The 13271-nt window shown below is 38.3% G+C and overlaps 1 protein-coding gene across 2 annotated transcripts in view; it reads right to left on the bottom strand.

The window, feature by feature from the left end:
• The window catches only part of LOC136257264 (uncharacterized), a 185225-nt gene that overhangs the window by 67572 nt on the left and 104382 nt on the right, over positions 1-13271 (bottom strand). For both annotated transcript variants that reach the window (XM_066050356.1, XM_066050355.1), the window contains exons 10-11: positions 7107-7178; positions 6782-7054 (exon numbers count right to left, since the gene is read on the bottom strand). In XM_066050356.1, coding sequence (XP_065906428.1) covers positions 6782-7054; positions 7107-7178 — 345 coding nt within the window. The remainder of the gene's footprint in view (positions 1-6781; positions 7055-7106; positions 7179-13271) is intronic.

Genomic DNA, 13271 nt, shown 5'->3' with positions numbered 1-13271 from the left:
TGTTGTCATGTGTTATGCTAAGTGTAATTTAAATAACACCAGCGTGGCAGCCTAGTTTACCACTTTCTTCCGGTAGAAAACGATACAAATGTCTTACAATGACGTGATTTTTCGTTGCAGCAGTTCATAGGGTTCTTCGTATGCCCTGATATTCACTTTCAACATTGTTCAAGTAGTCTATCATCAACTTAAAGTATTGGTGGTTTGATTTTATTGGTCAGTTTCTGGTGGCAGCATGATCTGTGCAGCTTTTTGGCGACAGACAAAATGTTTCTTGCTCTAGAGCACAGGACAAGCAAAGCAGCAACTGCGCCGTGGGTCAGCAATGACCAGTACTAGGTAAAGTACCTGCATGCGGAGTATGGTTATAATTGAAGCTTGTTAGCCATCTGGCTGAGCCATCTATATGCTTAAATTTGGCCAAAAATTATGCAATTTTTGCAACCAAATACCAGAATGGTTGATACATCAGTGAGACAGTCTCCAACAGCAAGGATACGAAGCTTATAAGCACCTAACAATATGGCTATCTCGCCCAGTAAACGCATAGAGCAATCCAGTGCATGAAATAGGCACTCACGTGATCGAAATTCAAATCGTTAAAATACTTATGAAATTGCTTTCATTTCTAAATAGCAACCATGCAGTGTGCTCCTTTTAATAATGCTTTACAGAATAATTCTGAGGGTCTACCAGTAACTTACACTGATAGCCTAACATACATTAAATAATAACTATACACTAACATCTACATACTTAGTTACAACTGGTTAAAATTGTTAGATGCAGGATTCTTGGAACAACGGGAGCAGGGACAAAGGTAATGGAAACAACAAGGTGAATTGTCAAAGTTAGCTAAGAAATGATTCCATAAAAATTTCTTCAATTTCTGTTTTATTACAGCTAGTGATTGTGTATGATCAATTATTGGCAAAGGTTCCATAGTCTAGGTAGGCGAAAAAAATAGGAGTTCATAGCTGCATTGGTATGGACTGTCTTGTGGTGTAGTTTGATTCCAGAAGTTCTAGTAGAACCAGTATTGAAGCTGACATAGTTCAGGATATTGAACTTATCTGTAGGAGTTTTAAGTGATTTGATGAAAAAGAGGATGTCAGATATTTCATCATTAAGTACAGTAGTACTTAATGGTAGGGATCGTCAAGGTTCACGATTTCCCGCCAAAAAAATTACGCACCAAAAGCAGACTTGCAAAACCATCTCGGCGATTCAGCAGTATTGTATTACAAAAGTGAAGCACGATTTCGCCTTCAAAACGACACGAAATGCATCCTATGAGTTTCCACGAATTTAAAAAAAAATTCTATCTGATCGAATTTTCTAGTGACTGACTCCCTAACTGATGCCTTCAGCCAGGCCTAGCGGGAAGATGGCAACAGCTACAGTCCTACTTCTTGCATGAAAACGGCTCGCTTTGCCTACAGATTAAACCTTTCCTACACCGATAGAAATACAATCCTTGCGCTAGGGTCTTACCTTTCATTGTTCTTTAATGTCGCCATCGTCCTGGATTCACTACAGGTAGTGTTAATAACTCCACAAAATGGCTTCAATGTACGGCGCCGTCCGTTTCAATAAGAGTGCTCGCTAAATAGAGTAATCATAATCTTCGCGGTAAAATATTCGAATAAACGTGGTTGAAAGTTCGAAGTTGATTTTGAGCAGGAAGAGCGAGCTGTTCACAATCGGGAAGCTTTGTACGTGTAAGTGAATATATTTAGCGACTTATATCTTTTGTTTCTGGCAAAGTTAACCGGCAAAATTAATATTGCTTGCGTTTGTAAACGCATTTCTTTGCTGTAAACAACGTATCTACCTCAAGTATTTGAGCGATATTAGAAATAATTCGTAGCAAAATAGCGTTAGCTAAGGGTATTGTGGTTATTATTGCTTTGTGTGTTTCTCTGAGGCAATATTGGGTGCGGCAATGCCTTCGAAGGAAGCGGCGCAGAAGCCAGAGTAGAAAGAAGGACAATAACAGGGCGTACTATGAAGCTCATAGAGAGTCTATACTCTGAGAGAGAGAGGACAAGTACAGCAGTGAATGCCGATCACAGCGTCATGCTAATGAGTACTACAAAAATGTAACAGCGTCGCGTGAGAAATCAGCTGAAGCCACCAAAACATCATTTAACAAAGATTTGGCAAAGTTTCGCATTGAGTCAGCGGAAAGGCAAAGGGAATACTACCATCAAGACTTGGAAAAGTCTCGCACTGAAGTTGCAAAAAAGAAAAGGGAACACTACCATCAAGACTTGGAAAAGTCTCGTGTGGATTCTGCAGAGAGCACTAAAGAACATTACCGCAAGGATGTTGCCAAATCCCGTGCTGCTACTAGATCCTCAACCAGCAAGTACTACTTTTCTAATATTGAGAAACTGTGCAAAGAATCTAAACACAGGTAATGTTGTCTATAACATAGCTAGCAAACCATGGACATTGAAGAAATAGTAACTTTAGTGTCCTGTGTAATAGAAACTGCATGCACATAAAAGATAAGATTCATGCAATGTTTGTAAAAAGTACACAAACAAGTGGAACAAAAAATTAGGAATTTTCAATATGAGTAGGGATCAAAGTAATAAAAAGTACTGAAACAAGAGAGATTATCTACCACCTGAAGTCATGCTAGTACACACGTAATCCCTACTTCAGTGCCATTATATCTTAAATCTTGGCAACTGAAGTAGCGATTACGTGTGTACTAGCATGACTTCAAGTGGTAGATAATCTCTCTTGTTTCAGTACTTTTTATTACTTTGATCCCTACTCATATTGAAAATTCCTAATTTTTTGTTCCACTTGTAAATATACATCAATGGCAACATACCAAGTTGGGTCAATCTAGTCCTGTAGTCTGAAGTGTAATCAGAGAGTATGAATTTAGTAGCACGGCTTTGCAGTGTCGTAGCCAGGGAGGGGGGGGGGGGGGAGGCAAGGGGAGGCATTTGCCCCCCCCCCCCCCCCGTCACTAAGTTTGTTTTTTTAACTTCCATCACAAGCTTTCCAGTAACTGACATGCATCCCAAATTAACTGTTTGTGCACTACTACGCAAGTGTACGTAACATTCAACTCGTTTGTGAATGGTGATAATAATACGATGATTTCTTGCGAATTACAAGCAATTAGTTAAACGATGCACTATGCTCGAATCCCCATGGGTTTCCCCTGCATAGACACTAAGCCTTCACAGAACGAAAATATTACACACAATGCTATATTTGGCCTACACTACTCACGTGATAGTGCATTTTTCGAACCTAGACAGATGACCCACTCAAAGTGACTTCGCAAGAGTCGCAACTCAGAATTGACAAGTGATATGCAATGATGCCACAAACCTACGAGGTGATAAAGTGTTAAATGGACCAACTTTATTTTCCCGAGTTAATTACTCTGGATCTTCGTACAGTGTAGTTGCAAGCCTTTTTCACTTTGTCAGTCAGTCAGTCAGATGATCCATCACAAGCTTACAAATTCTGTTAACAGGAAAGGTGTAGAGTTGGGATTTCGTGCCAATACATGGCGTTTGAATTTCGCCGGCTGAAGTGAGTCAGCTCGTCATACTATGCCAGTGTGCTAGGACTGCAGCACAGACTGTGGCTGATGTATGTAACTGTGACACATTGTATTAGTACTAAAATATTCACAATATAGTTCTACTGGATTGTGGGCGAATTTGTTGGAGTACAGTTGTGGCACGTGCGATGATGCTCGACGAAAATACTTCCATTGATAAGTGATAACTGGTAGCAATCAGTAAAGAAGTAGTTATGTAGCTAGTTACATAAGCTATAATAATACAACACTGTATGTTGGTTAACCCATCATTGGGTCATTAGCCTTTTGTACAATTATGAACAATGTCAAGCGTTTTGTGGGGGATGCCTGCCCCCCTACCACCATCTGGCTAGCTACGCCCATGCGGCTTTGTACCTTCTCAATTAATTCTATGTCTTTCAACAAATGAGGTCTCCACAATGTGGAGCAGCATAGCAATTTTGATCACACTAATAATATGTATAGGGATTTTCTAGCCTGAGGACAATGCGAATCCTTGAATACTCTACGTAGCAGTCCAAGTGACTTGTAGGCTTTAGAGGAAATCATTTCATAATGCTTTCTCCATGACAATGAGTTTGTGAAAATAATCCCTAGGTCTTTGCAACTGGGTGATTCATTGAAAATATTTGTGTTAATTGTTCACGCAGGCATGGTCTGGGCCAGTGCAGGTGTGTTTTATGCTGTGATGGCATCATAGGGAGAGTTTCAGACTGTTGGGCTAATCGAAATGTTGAACCTAATTCACACAAACTGATTGTCACTTGATTCCAAGTGATTCTAATGTCATTGGAATAGATAATGGTTGTATTTTCTGAGATTTGAATATTGATCACATGAGTGCCTATTTCATGCATCGGATTGCTCTATGCGTTTACTGGGTGAGATAGCCGTATTGCTAGGTGTTTATAAGCTTCGTATCCTTGCTGTTGGAGACTGTCTCACCGATGTATCAACCATTCTGGTATTTGTTTGCAAAAATCGCGTGTGTTTGGCCGAATTTCAGCATGTAGATGGCTCAGCCAGATGGCTAACAAGCTTCAATTATAACCATACTCCACATGCAGGTACTTTTCCTAGTACTTACCCATGGCGCAGTTGCTGCTTTGCTTGTCCTGTGCTCCAGAGTAAGAAACATTTTGTCTGTCGCCAGAAAGCTGCACAGATCGTGTTGCCACCAGAAACTGACCAATAAATTCAAACCACCAATACTTTGAGTTGATGATAGACTACTTGAACAATGTTGAGAGTGAATATCATGGCATACGAAGAACCCTACGAACTGCTGTGACAAAAAATCACATGATTTTAAGACATTTGTATCATTTTCTACCAGAAGAAAGTGACAAACTTGGCTGCCACGCTGGTGTTATTCAAGTTACACTTAGCCTAACACATGACAATAGTTAGGTAGTTTATTGGAGGATATCAACTTTTCGCATTGCGGACCCTACCATAGGGCTTACTGAAGAAGTGTACTGATAAAGCCAAAGAGCCTTACCTGCTTTAATGGCTTATAGAGCTACTCCACTAGCATGCAGAAATAACCCTGCTAATCTTCTAATGGGTTGCTCCATAAGAACAACAGTACCACCAAAATCTTAAGATACGTAAAAGCCTACAGTACCAGACCTGGTAATATTGAGAAAGTGAGAGTAGAAAGCTAATGACAAACAGGAGAATAACTTTGACTGCAGACATAACACTCGATCCTTAACACTTTTCAACCATGATGCCAGGGTATGGTTACCTAATGAACAGATGTATGCTACTACACAGGCTGATGTAGGAGTGAGATTCTAAGAACACTGAACCAGCACCGGTAACATTATAAGCAGGAATAGGTTTCTTTTAAGTAAATTACTGCATTCTGAAGAACAGTCCAATGACATAGTAAAGTTAATGATGAATCTCCTCCAGTGACAGTTGACGTGACACCTCATAGCACAGAGCCGTTGTAGTTACTACATTCTCTTGCAGAGTTGTCAAGTCTCCTCAAAGGTTACGAGATGAATTCTAAACAATGAACAGTAACCTATAAGGGGATGCAGTAGGGGGATGTAGTAGGGGAAATAGTATTAGTGTATGCGTGTATGTAATATTAGAGTGCATGGGTGTAGTTTATTCTATCTAATTGGTGCACATATGATTGTAGTTGCATTGTTATTGAATGCATTAATCATTGTCAATCGTCAGTCCTTGTTGGCCAATTAACATTATAGTGAGTGTATGGTAAAATCAGTGTATGCATACTTGTTGCATGAGGCATAAAGCACCTTATGCAATAGCCACTGTCTTGCTCAGATTTAACTGTCATCCTACACTAAACTGAAAGAGAGGGTGGCTTTAGACTACTCAGCTATAGTACTTAATCCTATTTAAAGATTGCTCAATCTGCACACTTACTAGTACACTTAGTAATAGATCTCTCAGAGTAAGCATAATGCCTTAGGCAATTTTTGGGTCCATCATTATGTCTTCAGCCTACTTTAGAAAAGCTGGGCACATTTTAAACTCAGACGAAAAGCTAGCAATAGAAAAATATGCGTCTATGCACTTGACACAAGAATACTGCATTGTAAACTATATATTTTATTTATTATTCATTCTCAGATATAGTGTCATTATAGATGGATTAAGTACATCAGTATTATTCCAACAAGCATACAGTAGAGTAGATCCCAAGGTGATTATGTGCCCTTTAAAATAATGAAGATACCGTGGATTTGGGCAACAACTGATTTAGACTATGGCTCATGCGGCTCTGGTCACTGCCAATAATGGTGGCTTCCTGATCAAATTAGTGCTAATGTATACTGGTAGGCTTCCTAGATGAATACAATCATCCTTATGATCCAGCAATGTTTCCTTTACACTCTAGCAATGATTTCTGATGGCTGTTGTGACTGGAATCCAGCAAAACATGTGACGTATGTGGCAAAAAAAACTATCGCAGTTATCTAACCAGTTTAGATACCTACCAATTGGTATCTTATGGATTTTAAATACTGGATTAATGACTAAATTTCATAGCATAGTATGTGTGCCATATTCTAAGTGGTTGCCACTACTTCCCTGTGCACATTCCTTACACACTCCCTGTTTCTTTCCCTGTGTGCATTTCATGTGTGTGGTTTTGCACACAGCACAGTTGCCAATGAATTTAGAGGTTCTGTATGTATGTTAACCTATATTACCTACCCAATCTTATTTCACTGATAATCATTATCAGCTGATGTGAAGCACTGATGCTCTCAAGTTGATTACAAAGGTGAAGCAATTCTTCTGTACAGCTCATCTTATCAATCAAACAATCCAGTATCTTCTTATTAGCAATACTAGAGTTACTACTACTCAAAATCATACAAATTTGATCATCACTGATATAATTCTGTAACTTCTCAATGCTCTGTTCATAGTCATCTGGCATCAATTGTAGTATAGCATGATAATGCATTTTCAGTTGAGCAAAATCTACACATGTAGCATATGTAAGCATCACTAATTACATATTACCATACACTACCTTTGTTAAGAATAATTCTTTGTGGTGGATTTCTTTCATCGACCACAGCTTGTTGAGATGATGCAGGTTTTTCTGAACAAGTACATACATATACCATAAATCACACAATACAGTATATATATATTAATCCAACAACTGAATGTGTTACTGTATAATACTCTCAATAGCAGCTTGACGTATTATATTGAAATACGTCAAGCGATTAGCCAATAGAATTAGTATTACACTTGTTTGTCAAGGTCCCATGACAAAAATCTATAATACTAATTTGATTGGCTAAAATAGTGTGGTGTGTTAATATTAGAAGTAAATGTCCGATTCGACAACTATTGTTACTATAGTGATAGATGTCCCCAAGGTATGACACAATATGGTTGCTTAGCAACGGTTGCTATGTAACCGTTGCTAAGGTAAAAGTCATTTTGAGACCATAGCAACGGTTGCCAGGCAACGGTTGCTAAGTGTGATTGGTCTTTTGCAGTGGTTATTTTTGAATTTCTGTTGCCTAGAAACAGTTGCTATGGTTGTCGGATTAATTTGCAATAGGACGGATGGCTGTGGTATTCGGGATTAATAGTTCTCGCATTGTAAACAGGAAGGAAATAGTGCTCGGCTTTGCCTCGCACTATTTTACTCCTTCCTGTTTACAATGCTCGCACTATTAACCCCGAAAACTACAGGCATCCGTCCTATTACATATACTAATACAACATCAATATCGTGTCCTGTACAAAAACTCCAATAGCAGCTTGTGGTATATTTTTGATATACTACAGCAAACTAGCCAATAGAATCAGTATATCACTTGTACATTTGATATACGCATCTGATTGGCTAAAAATTCTTGATAGTGTTTGGTTGTTTTACCAGTTAGGCATGTCCGACTTGACAACTAGTGGTACCATAGTAACCAATACCTGTTACCTAGCAACAATACTGTTGCCTAGCAACCGTTGCTAGGTAACCACTACTGATTTTAGAAATAATTTTGACACCATAGTAACAGTTGCTAAGCAACTGCCAAAAGGCCTATAACTAGATCAGCTTTAATTTTTGTTGCCTAGCAACAGTTGCTACGGATTGTTGGACCAATTTTCAAGTAGATTGTTTTCTGCAACACATGTGCATACTTCTTCAGCATGCTAATCACAAGGAATTACTTACCAGTACTAATAATGGTGTAAAACATTAGAAATTGCTGTTACTACTTCCAAGTGGGAGACGAGATGTTGTATAACATATACTAATACAACATCAATATCGTGTCCTTAACAAAAACTTCAATAGCAGCTTGTGGTATATTTTTGATATACTACAGCAAACCAGCCAATAGAATCAGTATATCACTTGTACATTTGATATACACATCCAATTGGCTAAAATATTTTGAGTGTTTGATTGTCTTACCAGTTAGGCATGTCCGACTTGACAACTACTGGTACCATAGTAACCAATACCTGTTACCTAGCAACAACATTGTTGCCTAGCAACCGTTGCTAGGTAACCACTACTGATTTTAGAATGATTTTGACACCATAGCAACGGTTGCTAAGCAACCACAAATAGCATGTAACTAGGTCAGGTTTACATTTTGTTGCCTAGCAACAGTTGTTATGAATTGTTGGACCAATTTTCAAGAAGATTACAGGCTGCAACACATGTGCATACTCCTTGAGCACACTAATCACAAGAAATTACTTACCAGTACTAATAATGGTGCAAAAACATTTAAAATTGCTGTTGCTGCTTCCAAGTGGGAGACGAGATGTTGTATTAACATATTATACTACAGATATCATAGTATTCGAAATATATACCAAAAGATATACATATTTAGGAAAGGGTGCCACAGTGCGAGGCTTCGCCTCGCACTGTAACATCTTTTCTAAGTTTGTATATCTTTTAGTATATATTTCGAATACCATGATATCTGTAGTATAACATATACATATATATTAATACTCATGTCCTGTACAAAAGCTCCAATAGCAGCTTGTGGTATATTTTTGATATACTACAGCAAACTAGCCAATAGAATCAGTATATCATGTGTACATTTGATATACGCATATGATTGGCAAAAAATTTTTGATAGTGTTTAGTTGTTTTACCAGTTAGGCATGTCCGACTTGACAACTACTGGTACCATAGTAACCAATACCTGTTACCTAGCAACAACACCGTTGCCTAGCAACCGATGCTAGGTAACCACTACTGATTTTAGAAATGATTTTGACACCATAGCAACGGTTGCTAAGCAACCACCACAAAGCATGTAACTAGGTCTGGTTTACATTTTGTTACCTAGCAACAGTTGCTATGGATTGTTGGACCGATTTCAAGAAGATTGCAGGCTGCAACACATGTGCATACTCCTTGAACATGCTAATCACAAGGAATTACTTACCAGTACTAATAATGGTGTAAAAACATTAGAAATTGCTGTTACTGCTTCCAAGTGGGAGACGAGATGTTGTATTAACATATTATACTACATCATGGTATTCGAAATATATACCAAAATATATACATATTTAGGAATAGGTGCCATAGTGCGAGGCTTCGCCTCGCACTATAACATCTTTTCTATATTTGTATATCTTTTGGTATACATTTCAAATACCATGATATCTGTAGTATAACATATACATATATATATATACCATAAATCACACAATACAGTACATATATATATACCATAAATCACACAATATAGTACATATATATATATATATATATATATATATATACCATAAATCACACAATACAGTATATATATATATAATTATATAATTATATATATACCATAAATCACACAATACAGTATATATATATATATATATACCATAAATCACACAATACAGTATATATATATATATATATATATACCATAAATCACACAATACAGTATATATCAAGACACACGATAGTGTGTCGTGCGGCCCAAGAAGCCGGCGTGCCACACCGTGAGTATATTAACAGAAAGAAAGAAAATGCAATTTTCACACCTATGTAGCTCTGTGATCCCTTATCCAATTGGAACCAAATTTTTGCTAGAGACGTGCCGCCCAGTTAGGGGAGTCTACATACCAAATTTGAAGAAAATCGCTCCAGCCATTTCCGAGATACGAGCGAACAAAATTTCGTTTTAATTTCTTCGTTTTTTTCTTCTTCATCTTCATTTTGCACACTTCGCAAAATTCGCCATAAAACACGAATGCGTGCTCGGATTGGGCTGAAATTTGGCACACTTAAAGGGCTCATTAAGGCAGATCTCCGTACCAACTTTGGTAGGAATCTGATGAACATTCACAGAGTTATGACCGATTATTTGCGTAAAATAAGGTCGAAGGTCTGTTACGCCTACTGGGTAAACCCCTTAGAGGAATCAGTTGAAAATTGATATGTAGATGGAGCAACCATCGAAGGAGTGCCTCTTTGTGGTTTGAAAGGAATCGGGATAAAGACCATGGAGATATGACACAAAACCCAACCTGTGTCAAAATTACGCGATCGATTTTTATAAAAAAGCTTTCGTGTCTACCAGGCAAACCGCTTAGAGTAACGAGCTGAAAATCAGTATGTAGCTGGAATAATCATCATAGAAAGTTCTTGCAGTAGTACAGAAGAATCGGATTACAAATCACTGAGTTATGATTCGAAAGGCAACTACGTGCAGCAAATGCGAGATCGAGATACTCTAATAGAACAGTCACCCTAATAAAGCATTCAGCTGCATGCATAATTTACACAGTTATATTACATTGCAAGTTATTCTGTAGGGAATTCAGCTACAAACAAGTCACCCTATAGTCAGATCAGCTAGAAGAAGGTACCTAATAGAGAGTTCAGCTACAAAGAAGCCATCATGTAGAGAGTTCAGCTCAAATAAATCACCCTGTAGAGAATTCAGCTACAAACAAATTGCCCTGTAGAGAGATCAGCTAGAAGAAGTTACCTTGTAGAGAGTTCAGTTACAAAGAAACAATCATGCAAAGAGTTTAGCTGCAAACAAATCACCCAGTAGAAAGTTCTGCTATGAATCAGATCACACTATAGAGAGTTCAGTTAGAAACAAGTCATCCCGTAGAGAGATCAGCTAGAAGAAGTCACATTGTAGAGAGTTCAGTTACAAAGAAACAATCATGCAAAGAGTTTAGCTGCAAACAAATCACACAATGGAAAGTTCCGCTATGAACAGATAACACTGTAGAGAGTTCAGTTAGAAACAAGTCATCCTGTAGATAGATCAGCTAGAAGAAGTCACTTTGTAGAGAGTTCAGCTACAAAGAAACCACCATGTAAGAGAGTTCAGATGCAAACAAATCACCTGTAGAGAGTTCAGCTAGGAACAAGTCACCCTGTACAGAGATCAGCTAGAAACAAGTCACCCTGTAGAAAGTTCAGCTAGAAGAAGTTACATTGTAGAGAGTTCAGCTACAAAGAAACTACCATGTAAGAGAGTTCAGCTGCAAACAAATCGCCCTGTAGAGAATTCAGCTACAAACAAATCACCCTGTAGAAAGATCAGCTAGAAGAAGTTACCTTGTAGAGAGTTCAGCTACAAACAAATCACCCTGTAGAGAGTTCAGCTAGAAACAAGTCACCCTGCAGAGAGATCAGCTAGAAGAAGTTACATTGTAGAGAGTTCAGCTACAAAGAAACTACCATGTAGAGAGTTCAGCTAGAAACAAGTCACCCTGTAGAGAGTTCAGCTAGAAGAAGTTACATTGTAGAGAGTTCAGCTACAAAGAAACTACCATGTAGAGAGTTCAGCTGCAAACAAATTGCCCTGTAGAGACAAACAAATCACCCTGTAGAAATATCAGCTAGAAGAAGTTACCTTGTAGAGAGTTCAGCTACAAACAAATCACCCTGTAGAGAGTTCAGCTAGAAACAAGTCACTCTGTAGAGAGTTCAGCTAGAAGAAGTTACATTGTAGAGAGTTCAGCTACAAAGAATCACCCAGTAGAGAGTACAGCTACAAACAAGTCACCATGTGGAGAATTCAACTACAAGAAAATCATCCTGAAAAGAGTCCAGCTTAAAACAAGTCATGTGTAGAGAGTTCAGTTACAAACGGGTCACCTAGTAGAGTGTTCAGCTACAAACAAATCACCCTTTGGAGAGTTAAGTTACAAACAAGTTACCATGTGGAGAGTTTAGCTACAAGAAAATTATCCGGTACAGAATTTAGCTTAAAACAAGCCATGTGTAGAGAGTTCAGCTACAAACAGGTCACTCAGTAGAGTGTTCAGAAACAAGTCACCCTGTAGAGAGTTCAGCTGCAAACAAATCTCTCAGTTGAGAGACCAGCCAGAAAGAAATCACCTTATAGAGAGATCAGCTAGCAATATATCAACCTATAGAGAAGAAACAAGTCACCTTGCAGATACATTTCAAATCAGCCTTTAGAGAGTTCAGCCAGAAGCAAATCAACCAGTAAACAGATCGGTTAGAAACAAGTCACCCTGTAGAGAGACCAGACAGAAACAAGTCTGTGTAGAGAAATCAGCTAGAAAAATGTCACAATGTAGAGAGATCAACTTGATCTATTCTCCCTGTAGAGAGTTGAACTACAATGCAAGTCACCCTGTAGGGAGAGCAGCTGGAAACAAGTCACCTTGTAAAGAGTTCAGCTACAAACAAAGCCAGTTTAGCCAGAAACAAATAATCCTGTTGAGGGTTCAGCTACAAACAAGTCACTCAGTAGAGTATTCAGCTACAAACCGATAACACTGTGGAGAGTTCAGTTACAAGCATATCATCATATTGAGAGTTCAGTTACAAATAAGTCACGTGTAGAAAATTCAGCTACAAACAGGTGACCAAGTAGAAAGTACAGTTACAAACATGTCACCTAGTTGAGAGTTCAGCTATAAACAAATTACCATGTGCAGTGTTCAGCTACAAGCAAATCAACCCTGTAGAGAGTCCATAGTTACAAAAAAGCAACCCTGTAGAAAGATCAACCAGAAACAAAAGTTACCCTGTAGAGACATCAGCTAAAAATAAGTTAGCCTGTGAGAGAACAGCTAGAAACAAGCTATCCTGTAGTGATTTCAACACCCTGTAGAGAGTTCAGCTAGAAAAAAGTTACCGTGCAAACAGTTCAACTGCAAACAATTTACACTATAGAGAGATTGGCTATGACATCAACTAGAA

Source organism: Dysidea avara, chromosome 6 (assembly GCF_963678975.1).
Source record: "Dysidea avara chromosome 6, odDysAvar1.4, whole genome shotgun sequence".
In the NCBI taxonomy this organism is placed as follows: domain Eukaryota; kingdom Metazoa; phylum Porifera; class Demospongiae; order Dictyoceratida; family Dysideidae; genus Dysidea; species Dysidea avara.
This window is presented reverse-complemented; position numbering and strand designations above follow the sequence as displayed.